Source organism: Perognathus longimembris, chromosome 5, assembly GCF_023159225.1.
Source record: "Perognathus longimembris pacificus isolate PPM17 chromosome 5, ASM2315922v1, whole genome shotgun sequence".
NCBI lineage: Eukaryota > Metazoa > Chordata > Mammalia > Rodentia > Heteromyidae > Perognathus > Perognathus longimembris.
The window spans coordinates 35,346,101-35,362,795 of NC_063165.1; the positions used below are offsets into that span (position 1 = coordinate 35,346,101).

The 16,695-nt window shown below is 35.2% G+C and overlaps 1 protein-coding gene across 2 annotated transcripts in view; it reads left to right on the top strand.

Annotated features, from left to right (window-relative positions):
* The window catches only part of Alcam (activated leukocyte cell adhesion molecule), a 169,617-nt gene that overhangs the window by 110,986 nt on the left and 41,936 nt on the right, over positions 1 to 16,695 (top strand). For both annotated transcript variants that reach the window (XM_048346536.1, XM_048346537.1), the window contains exons 2-3: positions 10,376 to 10,476; positions 13,536 to 13,755. In XM_048346536.1, the coding sequence (XP_048202493.1) occupies positions 10,376 to 10,476; positions 13,536 to 13,755 (321 nt within the window). The remainder of the gene's footprint in view (positions 1 to 10,375; positions 10,477 to 13,535; positions 13,756 to 16,695) is intronic.

The following is a 16,695-nucleotide window of genomic DNA, read 5'->3' on the forward strand; positions in this document are numbered from 1 at the left end:
ATTGCAGTGTCTTTTTTATTATAGTATTGTAGTGTTATCTTCATGCTGTGCTTTACTTTTCTAAAGTTACTCACAATTACAATGTTGTACAGTTGGACCAGTATCAACATCTCCCCACTTCCTCCATCTCCTACCCCTAGTGACCACCATACTTCTCTCTTTTGTATATAAATTATTCTTGAATTTCACATATGAGGAAAATCATGCCCTACTTGTTCTTCTTTGTGGGGGCTTAATTTACTTCACATACTGCCCCTCAAGTGACCCATATTCAGTGTAGTAAATACATATAATATATACTTTGTACCTATAACTGATTTTTTTCCTTTGTGCTCTCTTTCCCTTTCTCTCTCTCCACACACACATACACACACACACACACACACACACACACACACACACACATTTCATTTACCCATCAACAGATATTTAGATTGTTCTTTATTTTGGCTATTGTGAATGGTGCTTCAATGAGCAGAGGAGTACAAATCGTGCTTTTTTATCTTTTGGATACATACTGAACTGAGACTGCTAGATCATATGGTAATTTTTAACATTTTGAAGCACCTCTTTGTTGTTATCTACAACATCTACACCAATTTACATTCCCATCAACATTGTATAAATGATTTTCTTACCTCTCTTGTAATCTCACACTCACAGCTTTTGTTTCTTTTTTGATAGTAGATACCCAAAAACATATGAATTAATATTTCATTGTGAATTTGATTTTTTTTTTACTTTTTAGTGATGCTAAACATTTTTTTCACAAAATTGCTGGCCATCTTCATATTTTCCTTGAATAATATCTATTTAGTTCATGTGTCCAAATTAATGTTTACTTGTTTATTTCTTATTAAGTAGTGTGAGTTATTTATGTATTAGGATCCTACCCTTTATCAGACATGTATCACTTGATATACCTTCTCTGAAACGTTAGACTACCTTTTTTGATTGGTTGTTTACTAGAGTAGAAACTTTTACATCTGATACAATCATACTTGCTTGTTTTTGCTTTTGCTATCTATGTTTTCTGTGTCAAAACAAACAGAATTTGGCCAAGGACAATGTCAAGGAATTTTTCAACATGTTCTCTCCTGGAAATGTTGTGGTTGAAGGTCTGACATTTAAGCCTTTGATTTAAGCCTATTTTGAGATATGTTTTTAATGAATAAAAATCATTAATTGAATTAACTCCTTACTAATCCAAATTATTTATTCCATTGAAGCCATACTGAAATTCTATTTTTCCAGAATCTGATAGCCTACTAATGTGAAAAGAGTCAATGTAATTGTATTCTTCACCAATTTCTTCCCGAGTTAGTCACAATTTAGGGGAAGTACATGGCAAACATATTGAACAGGCAAACATTATGACAGGAAAACATCTTTGTGAAAAAAAATAAGGAGTGAGCTGAACATGCTGGTAGTGTTACCAAATTATAAACTAAATAGAACCTTAAGTGACAAAGAGAAAGGAAGACAGAGGGAAAATAACTTTTTCAGGCTACCAATAAGTAGGCAGCAAGTGGGCAGCACTCTCAGGAATACTCTCCTACACTTTCATGCTTTAGAATACTTGCTCCACTTGGTCATTAGCTGGGAAGAGCTGATAAAAAGTGTGGCCAGAGCAAAAATCTGTTGATAGAGTTCCAGCAGTGAAGTCATTGGTACATTATGGTTCCTGCAGTTAGAGCTTCTTGAGCTACATTTTTGTGTCAACTGTATCTCATAAAGATTTAATAAACAAAGAAGATTGAATATGTATTTAGTGGATGCTTAAATAAGAACATGAAAATGTGACAAAGACACTGGCAACCTATACTGCACACTTTAGCAAAAGAGCAACTGAATGTAAGAATTCTCAGACGAGTATGGAGTTCACTAACTGTCCACATGTTCAAGCTTAAGAGCCATTTGCCCAGCTCTTAGGGTTTTTTTCCCCCCACCATTTTCTTAGTTTATTTGTTTCTGTTTTGTAATCTTGTCCTTGATAGAAAGGTTCTGAGAATTCTTGAGAGTAATAAATTCTAAGCCACTTTCTAAATTGCAGTGTGAATATTCAATACATAAACTTAAAATTGGCTTCTTCAAATAGTTTAAAACAAAATCTTTAGAAGTTCAGAAAAGTTCCAAACCTGGAGGCAGCTTCCTAGTGCTGATTTCAAAGGTCTTTGCAGCATTTATCCGCTCTGACACCCTTAGAAATAACAGAACTTCCTTCCAGTACAGTTCCCTATGGTTGTCAACTCCACTCCTTGCCTTCCTAAATTATCTTGTTCCTTCCCACCTTTCCTCCTACTCATCAATTAAGAATTAGATTGTCAGAGAAAAAATGGAATCTATGAAAAGCTAATGTTGAAATATTAATAGATGCCTGTGATATATCTCAGTTCATGTATCCCAGAATCACCCAATTGAATTTCCATTGTGGGCAAGCTATGATGAGCATGGATTCCATGCTTATTCAACCTTTGAGTCTTCACTAAATCCTCTAGCTAAACATCTGTGGGAGCATATGTACATAGATATAGCTAGATAAAAGATAGCTAGATGATGGATAGCTAGATGATATACAAGCATTATCTAAAGTAAGCTATATGCTAGGAAGAATTTCAATGGTGTCGCTCCTTTGAACAACAAACTTAACAAAATGAATATCAGGAATCCGGAATACATTCAGTGTACACGTGTGAAAATGGAGCCAGGTAAATTGAGGGGGTGGGTGGGGATGGACGATTTGGAAAAATGATGAAAGAGGTGACTGACACTGGTCAGGATTCATTGTACCCACAAACCAACATGTTGAATTGAAACCCCTTTGTACAATTACATAAAGATAATTTTTAAACAGATTATTAAAAAACAATTACAAGAAAAGTATTGCATATTACAAAGAAACTTTTTGTACTTTAAAATTTTATATCTTTTCTGTGCTTTACTTACTTTCAAAGATAGGACACTTGTTTCTATTTTCGCATCTTCTCAAAGCTGAGAGCTAGATCATATCATATGAACATAGGGAAAAATCATAGAAATATCATTTTCTTCGTATTACTTTCACTTACATTACAATCCCTCTGAGAGATGTCAATTAGAAGCATGGAATTTGCAGAAATTAAGACTCTAAAATCATCTAGCAAAGCTGCACCAAATATGTGGAAAACCTTATTAAATAGCTTTCTAACCTATATTTCTTATTATATTTAGTTGTACAAATGTACATTCTCAAGAGACAGAGGAAATGCTAATAGAAATTTATTTGAAGAAAAGAGCAAAAAGCTATTTCAACCAATATAAACATTTTTCAGTACCAAGTTAGGTATTTAATATGCAATATGCCAGAAGCTAGCACCCTGGACAAAATCACTCAGCCAGTTTAGAGACATAGCTCTATTACATTTCTTTTTGTATTAATTGTCAAATTGATGTACAGAGAGGTTACAGTTTCATACGTTAGGCCTTGGGTACATTTCTTGTACTGTTTGTTACCTCCTCCCTCATTCCCCCTCCCCCTTCCCCTTTCCGCCCTCCCCCCAATGAGTTGTTCAGTTGGTTTACACCAAATGGTTTTGCAAGTATTGCTTTTGGAGTCATTTGTCTTTTTATCCTTTGTCTCTCAATTTTGATATTCCCTTTCACTCCCCTAGCTCTAATGCCAGTATATACAGTATCCAGTATATTCAGATGAGATACACTGATAGCATGAGCACAACCACAGGAAGGGATACAAGAGGATCATCAACAAAAGAATCAACGGTTTCACATGGCGTGGTGAAAGTAATTACAACTCGTTTCCATAACAGAGTTCATTTCACTTAGCATCATCTAATGTGTTCATAGGCTCTTGTGATCTTCTGCTGTGACATTGCTTGAGCAGCCTTACCAGTGTACTTGCAAGTCCTGGCACTCCTCTACTTCAATTGTAAAACAGAATTATCTCAGCGTGTTATTCTAATGTGGTTGAATATTTTTTAAATGCTAAAGAAATGCCATTAACAAGGCTGTTAATAATAGACGTTCTCTGTGAAAATGATGATGATTTTATCTTTTAAAAATCTTGGCAATGTACTTTTTCTCCTAAACCATTTTGAAGAATATTAATGCTATTTGGAATTTGTTGTTTGGAGAATTGGGAGTGTTATCAAGGACAGCCTGGATTCTGTCATATCAAGATTTTTGTTGTTGTTGTTGTCATGACATTGGATTCTGTGTGAGAAAATGGATCTAATAATATCATCCAAACTATGAACTCTTTCTGAAGACAGATGCTTGTCTAAATTCCAAACATTCCCATTACTGCAGATGATGCAATCTTCTTTTGTGAAGCATCATGTCTGCCTTCCTGTTGATGGTATTTCCAAGAACACAGTACCATTGTTCTTGTTAAAATAACTGAACTGTAGCCACAGTTTCAGTACAGTTAATAGGCTAACATGCCCAGGAAAATGGCTCTTTCATCATACAGAACTGGTCCTTTTAAATAGGTAAACCTGACTTTTATGTTCAGAGTAGTGGAACTTTAGTATTTGTGGTATACTAACCCATGGAGTATTAAGGTATTAGTGCTAAACAACCACCTCATAAGTTATGCTAATTGCCAAATAAAGTCCTGGGGAATTCACACAGAGACGATGCAAGAAGAAATGTGGGGAAAAAAATAAAATGGGTAATGGAAGACTAGGAAAATAATATTTTCTGATTATTTTTATTATATTGGCTAAATATTAAAGTGGCAGTTCATTATCAAAGACAAAGTTGCAGATCTTTAGAAGTTTGGAAGTAAAAAAGTAGTCAACCCAAGAGGGCCGCTGGTGGCTCAGGTCTGTAATCCTAGCAACTCATGAGGCTAAGATGTAAGGATCTCAGTTCAAAGCCCAAGTAGGAAAGTCCTTGATGCTCTTTACTCCAAATAATTACAGCAAGCAGAAAGTGGCGCTAGTACACAAGTGGTACAATGTTAGCCTTGAGAATAAAGATCTTAGGGACCGCACTGAGGCCCAGAGGTTCAAGGACCAGGACTGGCCAAAACAACAACAACAAAAAGCAGTCAAATTCAAGAAGTTCAATTACATATATATTTTAGTTTTTGTCATGGAAAAATATACAGTACTGTGTAACAGTTTGTGGGATATAGCCTGTATAATCTGTAGTAGATTGAAAGCATGCTTATAATTTGTTTTCCTTTAGTCTCTTTTACTATGAAAATATGCTGTAAAATACAATTTAAGTTTTTATTCTTTTTATATACCAAACCAATTATTTGCCACTCTCCTCACCAAAAAAAGCATGAAGTATTTTTCTGTGTTTTTTATTTAAGCTTGGTACCACTAAAGGACACACGGTGACATGGAGAGCCTCTGTAGTCTCTTCAAAACCACATCTCCTGAAGGATAGCATCCTAACACCCTAAGTATGTGCGAAGCCCAGGCTTCTCTCAAAATAAAGAAAGTGAGGGTGCTTCTCAAAGAAACCTTAAAAATCCATTGCTTTTAGTGACATTTCAAACATAAAGCCAGATCTTTCTTGTGTCTGCATTGTATTTGATTAAATATTTTTAAAGCAAAATCACTTTTCTGAGAAGAGCATTTTAAGACACTCATTTTAAATTATCACAAACTCTGTCCATATATTATCAGAATTCTCTAGAATTTCAATGACTCCTGTACAATTTTATGGAATGCTAAATGCAGATAAAAATTTTGACTTGGTTGATCGTTCAAAGTTTCTTTCAATGTCATTTAGTTTCCTCACTAGTATTGAACTACTGTCACCTTCCCTAAGTGAATATAATGCATTATCAATATCAAAATATACTCAGGAAAAATAAAAGTGGTATATGTGGTTCTTGCTTCTTTTCAGTGGGTTCACAGAATTATGGGGATCTGTGTTCTATTCCAGTATTAGGATCCTGGTGCTAATTCTGTCACAGATTCTCAGTAGGGAGGGTGTTGGGACAATTATGTCACAGAAGGGACATTTATTGATAATGCCTGATTAATGCCATGAGGGAATGGGAAACACTCATCTGATTGATCCTGGAGTTGCTGCAACCCTCCTAAACCACAGATCAGTTCTCCTATACTCTACTTCAAATATCAATAGTGACTAACTAAAAAACACTGCTATAAACTGCTATTGGAAGTATTCACCTGTCAATAAGTAGTTCACACATCCTAACTCATTAATAAATAATAGCATTAGCAGGTTTCTCTATCAAAATTCCTCAAATCAATACGACAGTATTATTAATAATCAACTTGCACTTACACCTACACCCTCTGCCATCATTTACTTGTTCAAGTAAGTCTTTGCTAATAAGTACAAACTTCTATGAAACTAGAAATTAGTTCTTATGCCTAAGCTATGAGCCAAATTGTACTTGCAATTAACGCTTATGGCACCTTAACAAGGCTTCAGGGCTCAAAACGTGCTTTTAAGAATGATGATGTGATTAAAGTATCCGTGTAATAAATAACAATTAACCCAATTTTCTATGCTACTTGCTATTCTTCCACTGGAAATGAGGCAGCAGATTTTGAATTTTAAGACACCCCAATTCAAATGTCTGTGCATAACACCTATAAGTCAGTAATGCAGGGAAAATGATTGCTCTGAACTGGGCAATTAATTTTTTATGGAAAAATCATTTGTCACTGGTGTGGTCAAAATCTTTAGATTTTAAAATATCTTCATCAAAGAGCAAAGTCACCTAACTTCAAATTTTTGCAAGTCTGTTCTTGACACTCCTTATAAAGTGTTTGTTGTATAAATATGTGACTGTAATTAGCATAGAAAAGCTCATATTTATGAACACATGCATTTACTTGCATTCTATTTGTAGAATCCTTTAAGAAGAACATCACAGGAATTCTATATTTACAGAGTTGTCTATTCTCTTATAGACTACAACACCATGAGTAGCTTAATCAACTAATATTGCAGGCACAAAATTACAAGGGGATTCTAGTAAGTTCAACTCAATTTTCAGATGTGGTAATTCAAAGATAAAAAGTTCTGTGAAAATGTGTAAGAAACATCGAAGTTGACAGGTGCTTTGGGTGATGCTGGCATTTCATCTCAAAGATTAAGACATCTCTACAAATTAGGTTGCTAATTCATCACCAAATCACTGAGGGCTTTGGAGCCTCTCTATCCCCAGGGGGCTGGAGATGTTAGCTATCCTAAGGACGCAAGCCTTTAATCTTTCTCTAGGATAACCCTGGGATTCCATATACCCTTACCAGAAGAAGAAAGTTGATGACTATTGCAGTCTTGAAAATTGATTCTAAAATAAGCACAAGTGTAGGCTTCTAATGCCATCTAACCTATCATTCATTCTGCCCTGGGGCTATGGAACAAAGCTACTGTCTGTGGCTGTTGTCCTCATTCTTCTAATGTGTCTTATTTGCTTTCAGTTTGCTCTGCTCTTCAGAGTTCAGTTCTGACTCCTTCCAGAATTGGTGTTGTTTCCAATAAATGAAAATCCACCTATTTCCAAATAACTTCAAAACATCACACACACACATACACACACACACACACACACACACACACACACACACACACACACCACCCCATCAACTTTTTGCTTCCTCCTCATCACAGATGAGGAAAGGGAAATTCCTGGTATCATTTGCACATCAGAAAGCACAAAGCATGTTAATTTCATCTGAATGGAAATGTGAATTTTTTTCCATATTCCCAACCAAGAATTCTTATAAAATATGCTACAAAGCATGCATTTCCCCCCTCCTTAAGACAGGGATTGCCTGTTATGCAACGACAAAACCCAACAGTCCTGCACATGGAAAGGAAGGTAAGCTAGCCTTTAGAATATGCAGAAGGAATAAGAAATCTCTTAAAGTTCGAGTGTTACCAGGTCCTCTCTGGTTTTCAAAGATGTGGATTTGCTAACAAAATGGAAAGTCCTCTACAACAATCAAATGAGAAATCATAGTATTAGGTATCCTTTAAATACCAAGCATTATTCTTGGAGATACACAGGATTAAAATGGATGGTCCCTTTCCTGTTGTGATTGTATTTTCACCATAACAGTGAAATAGCATATTATTGAAATCCATACAGCTTTAAAATCTGTTGTAAAATTCTGGTGTGTACAGCACATTAGTATTCTAGAAAGGAGAGGAGAAAAAACAGTCTCTGAGAATGAACAAAGCATTATAATTCTGGAAAAGACCATAGAGATTTTGTTGTCTAGCTAGCTGTTTTTTCTTTACCTTGCAAGAAATTCATTTTATTAGCACCTGAGATATTAAGTTGCTTCTCCTTAGCCATAGGTGGGAGCTACATCAGTTAAAAGACATTGAGACACATGTCCTGCTACAATGTTTGAGGAAAAGGTAATTCATCTTGGATTCTCTTCATGAAATCACACAATGGCTCTTTGGCTTGGCACACCTGCACCTGTATATGGGCAGGTCATAAAATACATGGCAGAAATTCCACAGGAAGGAGCCAAGGAACAGAGGAAACAAGTACTGTTTTGAAATAAAGCTGTGTCTTAAATGTGATTAGTTTGCTGTCTGTGACCATGTATCTCAATGCATCTTAGGCTTCCAGTGTTGGTTGTTGGTAGAATGCTTGCCTAGCATGTTGAGAACTTCAACATTAATAAATAAAACAGAAATGCATTTAGCACTTCTCCTGTCCATTATTTCTATTTTACAAAGACTGAATTAGTCATTTCTTCATTCGCAGTCTTCTGGTGTTTGATGTTTGGATACCCAAAATGGTATAGTTACAGTATTTTATTTTTAAATTATCTTTGAAGAAATGTTTTCTTATATTGAACATATACTAAACAATTTAAGATGTACCTCTTCTCTCACTCATATATCAAGTGAAATACACTATCACTTGTTATCATTTGCATTCTGTTCTTAGCAATGGTGAAAATGTTGCCTTGTTGCATATTTACATGAACTTTGTTCTTTATGTTTATATTCACTAGGACAAATTGCTTAAAGGGGATGTAGCCTCTTCAATCAATCCATTTTTTAACAACAATGTTATTCTTTTTACCTCAAAAAAGTAAATGGCTGTAACCTCTACTTGAAAGATTTGCACGCACTGTGGTTAACAGATGACTGCATCTATGCAGTCCTGTTTCTTCAGAAAGACAAAATGGTTTTATTTATGCATTGCAGATTTCTATAGCATTGCCCTTTAGCACCACCTGGTGGACATAATACTATTTTGTCTCTACAGTTTAAAATAGCCCCTTCACATGCGTGTCCAATTGTGACATATCTTGTTAGTTAAATTAAGTTTTAAATTTTAAATACCTCTGCAGATGAAATAACTTCAACTACATAACTCATTTATTAATCACTATTAACTTAAGTGAGCTTTTAAAAATGTAGCATGAAATACCTTTGCATATTTATGAGGTACAGTATGGTATTTGAATAATGAATTCACACCATATACCATATGTCCTGAAAAAAATCAGCGTAAGTTGCACTTCCATCTCCCTAAAATGTATCTAAGTTTGGAATCTTCAACATAATACCTTTTTGTCTTTCATGAAACAAGTAGTAGAGTTTTATGAATTATAGTCACTGTACTATGCTGCAATTATTAGGCACCAAAACATTATCCAAGCTCTCTCCATCTTCTTCTCCCTAACCTTTCTAGCCTCTTCTTTCAGATCAGATCTACTATTTTAGAAATAACTTATAGTGTTTGTCTTTGTGTCCCCAAATTCTCGACTTCTTCATATTTCATGATTGTATATAAATATGATAAATATTTTCCATTCCAATGAAAAGAATCATTGTTTTGACATTCTCTTTACCTATTATTCATATATTTCTCACTAACCAATAAGATCAGGGAGGTTTCCATGCTCTATTAACCATTTGTAGTTTCAATGAGATTTTGGTCCCCTTAAAACACTACCTACCTCATAAATAACAGTTTTAAAAGAAATCTTATACTATTAGTTTACTATATTAAGATTTTAATGGAAAAGTATTAAATTAATATTTTAACCCTATAGCTTTAAAAAGCCCTTTGAAGTCTCATTTTTCTTCTTACAAATAAAATTGTATTGTCATTGTAAATGTATTAGTTCAGTTTTCGATAGTTTTTATATAGCTTGCCTAAAGATAGCTTTGACAGTATTTTTAAATATATCTAAAGATATATGTAAAGATACATGAGGAGTAATCTAAATATATGTAAATATAGCTCAGTCATTTAAAAGCTGTTCTTTGTGAGTGTATTTCAGTGAAAAACAGTAAAGATTATCCACCGATACATTCCACAGTTTACCTACATGATGATGGCAACGAAACACTTAAAATCTCTTTTTGTTTTTTGTTTTGTTTTGTTTTTGTTCACCCGAAGGTCTTGGATGGTATACTGTAAATTCAGCATATGGTGATACCTTAGTCATGCCTTGTCGACTCGAGGTCCCTCAGAATCTCATGTTTGGCAAATGGAAATATGTAAGTATGGAATTTTGAATCAATGCCATGTCAGTGTTCACTGATGTATAGGAAAGTAAGAAAGTTAGAATCACTGTATTGGATGGGCCAATGCAATTTCTAAGTTTATATGACAAATGCTGTTTCAAACTAAATGCAAAGAACACATTATTCTTAGGTCCTATTAGTGTAAAATATCATTATGAATTAGAGGCACAGGAATATTGATTTCCAGGAAGAGCCATCCATGCAGAGTAGGTCAGACTTTATGGAGGGGACCCTAGCTCCCAAGTGCTCTTGCTCTTTTCATGCAGTCATTGTCGTCAACATAGACCGTAGCCACAGCACTCAGACATTGGTTGTAACTAGTCTTCAGCATCTTTAACTTTGTGATGTGGTAGTTCTTTTTTGCATTTAATGTTATTTGTCCATTTGTTTCCTGCCCATAGTGGAATCATAGCTTCGCAGGTACAAAGGTGAAGAATGGTCTGCAAATTGGAGATAGAGGCTTTAATAGGTAGATTTGGAATGGCTTGGTAATTTTGATTGGAAAAACATCACAATTGGATGACCAAAATCAAGAAAAGATATCTACCTCATATAATTTCCTAGTACTAGGCCACCAGAGACTTGAGGCAGTTATCTAGCTTCACACAAACACACATTTTCTTGGACTAAATTTCTCTAGTCCTTGAATACTTGCTGAAATTTGCACAAAGAAAACACTAGGTGCTCAAGTAATTTATTAAATGTTTCTTCCTAACAACATTTCTCATTGCCTTTTATGGGTTAAGATGCATTATGATTTGTATGAAGCTATAATTTGGAATACACAGATTATATTCAAGTGATAGCCTGACACAATCTTGTAGCATGTAGTTTCTGAAGCAAGACCTACAGCTCCTAACAACCCTGTGGCATTCTGGGCAAATGAGTGAATCCCCATTTTTTCTATCATATGAGCTAAGAGTATCTTTCTCACGGAGTTTAATGGCTAAATAAAGCAAAACATATCAAAATACTTAATGGTACTTTACTAGTAACAATTGCTTGAAGACATCATCTGTTATGACCATGAGACTATAAAACTCTAACCCTAGTGTTGTGCTTGTGTGTGTGTGTGTGTGTGTGTGTGTATGTGACATGTGAATGGAAGAGTATAGGCAATAACATACCACTGTTCTGACCTCTTCCCCCTCCTCCTAGTATCTGCTTCTCTCTAGGTATTTATAAGTATTCCTAAATCTCTATCAACTTCGTAAGGTAAAGGAGAGGAGGCTGTTTAGCATCCCCCAAATTCTTAGAGCTTGGGTGTGTACCACACAATTAATTCACTTGTGGATCAAACGCTGTTAAAATGAATGGAATCAGGTGGAAGAAAAGTCATCTGGGATCATAGAAAATTTTAAGTATGACACTGAATAGTGTCCGTTCAAACTGAACTGTCACAATAGTACTGAAAAACAGTTAGTAATGGACATTTTCCAATTGCCAGTTAAGCAAAAAGACCCAGGAATAAGCTAAGGAGATAGATTTGCATTATCGTGTCAGTGTTGTTTTGCTGAAGCTGTGTAGATGCTCTAGTGCAATACAAACACCTGAGAGACACGTTGAAGATATGGGGCGGGGGAAATGGGAAGAAGCAAACATAAGGAGAGGAAGGGTTCATTTCTGCTCATCACTATGAACTCCCAGTTAATGGAGACCACAGGTGTCCACTGCTCCCAACCCCACCCTCTCAGCCTTCATGAGTATTGGCCACAGTGCCAGGTGTGGAAGATGTATCTAACCACTTTCTACAGTGAAACATTATAATTAGAATGGGGCCAGAAAGCCAAACTCAAATCTCAGCAGCAGAAACCTTGAGAAGCTAATTTAGGATTCATTGTCTAGTCTGTAAATGAGGCTAGAATTCGAGCTTCCAAGGTTGTTATAAGTATTAAATCAATTACCTACTGCATAGAAAGCCAAAACATCTGCTATATAATTAAGTGTTCACAAATTAGTAACATAAGGAAAGGGGCTGGTGTAGACTCTTTATCCGACCATGAAGGAACAAATGAAGACAAAGATTCCCATTGTAAACCTAGGATAAAGCTAAAAGATATAAGAAGACTATCACTGAAGTATACATATACTTGAAAAACTATTAGACACCAAAATAAGCCTAGCAATCAATGCAAATATTTTTTACAAGTTAATCTTTACAGAATATTAAAAAAATTTCCACATATGTCATAATGTTTTTTCATATTTTCTCACAGGTGTGATAAGGTAAGTAAAGAAGGAATTGATCCCTATTTTAGATTAAATGGCTTATTGGTTAAGAGAAGTTGAAGAAATACAACTCCTCGCTATTCTTTAGCATCGTTGTATTTGCCAGATTTTAATCTTATTTTGACAAATTACTATTTTAAAGCCTTTTGAGTTGTGTTTTATGTCTCAGGTAGTAAAAATGTGGACTTTAGTGGTTAACCTGATTTTCTCACTTAATGGACATGATTGTTTTACAAGGATAAATGCTCTTCTCCAGGAAGAAGAGGGTAAGTAATGGTAGTGGAAGGGTCAGCCACATCCACTCTGTGGGAAGATATGGACCTGTAACGTATGTGGATTAAAAAATGGGCTGCAGATAGCTACCCAGAATAACTATATCTGCATTTGCAGCTCCAGCGTATGCTTGCTGTAATGTTTATCTGAATATCATTGTCCACGTGTCCATGTTCATTTTTATTTTCATATTGAAGAAGACCAGCCCTTGTCAGTTTCAAAAGAAACAGCATGTAATTCTGTATTCTAGATGAGAAAACACTCTCACTGGGTTTAGTTCTGTCTTTTCCTTTCTCCACATTGAAATCAACCTGCAAAGCAACCCATAGTTTCCTTCTTATGAAGACTGACTTTCTGTAAGCAAAGAATTCTGTGAGACTGTTAGGCAAAATTATTGTCCTTGAGAAAAATAGTAAATATTCATAAAAGAACATGACCAATGAAAGTTTGTTATTCTGAATGTCATCCTGTGCATCTGAATATGCTTGTCTTTTTCTTTAAATAAAATATATCGTTATTTTAATTTTCAGGAAAAGCCTGATGGCTCTTCAGTATTTATCGCCTTCAGGTCCTCTACAAAGAAAAACGTGCATTACGACGATGTACCAGAATACAAAGACAGATTAAACCTCTCTGAAAACTACACCCTGTCTATCAGTAATGCAAAGATCAGTGATGAGAAGAGATTCGTGTGCATACTGGTGACAGAGGACAATGTGTTTGAGGCTCCAACAGTAGTGAAAGTGTTCAGTAAGTAGCCTTCGTTGACCACATGACTGCTAAGGGTATTGACAGCTAGTCCTAGGACAAGTTCTTCAGAAAGAAGAGTGAACTCTCTTAAAGCTTGTACATCATGCATGTCAAGATTTCTAGAGTTCTGCCTCTGCTCATGCATACTGTCCACAGGAAGGCAGGGTCTGAAATCGAAAGAGGAGATTTGCAGCAAGGAACTAAAATATTTCTTTTTGGTTGTTTTGTAATGGAAATCTTTCTTGAGAGCTGGATACAACCAGAAATAACTGGCATATGAGACCTACCTTGCACTGATACATACAAGCAAATGTTCTGTGACATATAGAATCCTTGCATATGATAAACATATGGTATTAGGCTGAACCTTTTTTCTTTACAAGGTTTTGTGCAAAAGGGGTACATTTACATAATAAGGCAGTGAGTACATTTCTTGTGATATCTTACACGCTCGTTTTTCTTTCCCTTCCCTAGTTCAGGTTGGCATATATACAATATCCAGTGTACCAAAATCATATACAGTAACCACATAGGGTACGCCAAAGGAAATTCACCTAGAACTTTAAATGTAACATCAACAACAGAATCCTTCTGTGTCCTTCTCTTGGAGTTGTTTTTGCTTATCCTCATCTAATATGATCATGTGTACATAGCTGTTGAACTATTGTGATCCACTGATAAGTCTATTTCTAGACCTTTTTATGTTTAGTAGTTGTTTGGTTTTAGATACATAATGTAAGGTTGCTGACCCAAACCTGTGGAAATACCATTTGAAAAGGAGTTTGTTGTTTTGCAGACCTGGTCTTTACTGTCCCCACCCCCACCCTAACAGTCATATATCAAGGAGGTCATGCCCCCTTGTTCTCTGTGTTCTAGGCTTGTCTCATTCAACATTATTTGTTCAAGTTCTGACCGTTTCCCTGCGAATACCAAAATTTTATCATTTTTAATTGCTATGTATTATTCCATTGTGTATAGGAACCACATTTTTTGTATGCATTCATCTGTAGGGGACATCTGGGTTGTTTCCATATTTTGGCTATTGGGAATTGTGCAGAGATAAACATGGATGTGCAGATGTCTTTATGATATCCTGAGACCTGTTGCTCAGGATAGATGCCTAGGAGTAGTATGGCTGGGTCATAGAGTATGTCTATGCTAAGCTTTTTAAGGAACCTCATACTGTTCTCCAAAGTGGTTGTACTAATTTGCACTCCCACCAACAGTGGAGAAGGGTTCCTCTTTCCCCGCACCCCCTCCAGCATTTGTTGTTGCCTGAGTTCAGAGTATAGGCCATTCTAACTGGAGTGAGGTGGTATCTCAGGGTTGTTTATATTTGCATTTCCTTTACTGCCAGGGATGTTCAACATTTCCTCATATGTTTCTTTGCCATTTTTATCTCTTCTCCTGTGAAGTCTCTCTTTAGTTCCTTTGCCCATTTAATAATTGGTTTACTGGTTTGGAGGGGGTTCTCTACAGAGAACTCAAAAAACTCTGTAGGCTGAGCCATGTTAAATTGCCATTTTAATATTTGCAAGCAATAACTGCAACGTCAGGCTAACTTGTGACCTGAAGGTCTAAGTATATAATTTTATGTATATGATAAAGACTATGTGGGTATATGTGAATGCATCCTGAGTTTTAATGCTCATTGATGAATTTAAAGTGTTCACTTGGCTAAGAAAATTGTCCAAAAATATAAAATCTTAGCAAATTATGTATATGTGTGAGACCAAGGTCAAGAATCCAGTTTGGAAGAAAAAAAAAGGAAACTTGGCATAATTATTATAATCACTATGGCAATGTTACTTTTCCTAATAATAATATATAGTTAATGGTACTTGAGAAGCATTTTATCTTTTAAGATTCAAATAAGAGAGAGTCCCACCTCACCTATATTATGTTTAAGAAATTACAGAAGGAAAAGTAGGTCTGAAAAGTTTCAAAAAGCTAGCCTTTTTTTAATTAGGGAAGAAGATTTCTTTCTTTTCAACATTTTTCCCCTTTTTCTTTTTGATAAGACTTTTGACAGCACCTAGAAATTATTAAAATAAATAATGAAGGGGGGGAAAAAGCCCAGAAGGGGTTCCAACTGCAGAAAGTAAATGGTTTTTTTCTGAGTCTCTGTAATAACTTATGCAACTAAGTAGGTCTCTCCCTTAACTATTTATATGAACTTCAAAGCTCCTATGTGTTTATGATGTAGATTCAAAGGGTGTTTATACTAGCAAATAAAACACATTCTCCAGGAGAACCTTGTAAAAGCATATTGTATGTCTCAGCTTACCTCTCAGTTCTGAAGGCAAATTCCAGAAAACATCTGCACTTCTCAAATATTTTAGGAAATAAAGCAAGTACCAAGCATTTTTCTGCCGTGTCTCCTTCCATGAGACACATGAACTCAAAGGCCAGCATTTTGAATTTTCCCAGAGCCTGTACAGAATCCTTATTTCTTCCAATTTTGTTCTGATAGTACAAGAAAAAGTGTATTTAACACTGCTCAGAATACTTTTTCTTCAGACAGCAACCAAAATCTATGTATGTTTATATGTGTGTACCTTTCATATCTGGTTGTATTTATGCTATCATATATATGCATATATGTATATATGTACATATATACATACATGTATGCACACACATATATAAACATATATCTGATACCTAAATACAACCAGATATCAAAGATGCACCAAGAATCAGCTTTCTACTAAAAATATATAGCAATATCCATTTTCAGGTTTCTTCAATATTGTGTTAAAATTATTGAATGTCAAGGTGGTACAAAAGGAAGTTGAGAAAATCAAAGTTGTTTCATTTAGAAGATTCATTCGTGACATTTTCTCAATTTTTTTTCTTTAAAAAGAATGCCACACTGCCATACAGAAATGTGAAACTAAAAATTCAGTTGATCTAATTCAAGAAAATCTGTAAGCTGCT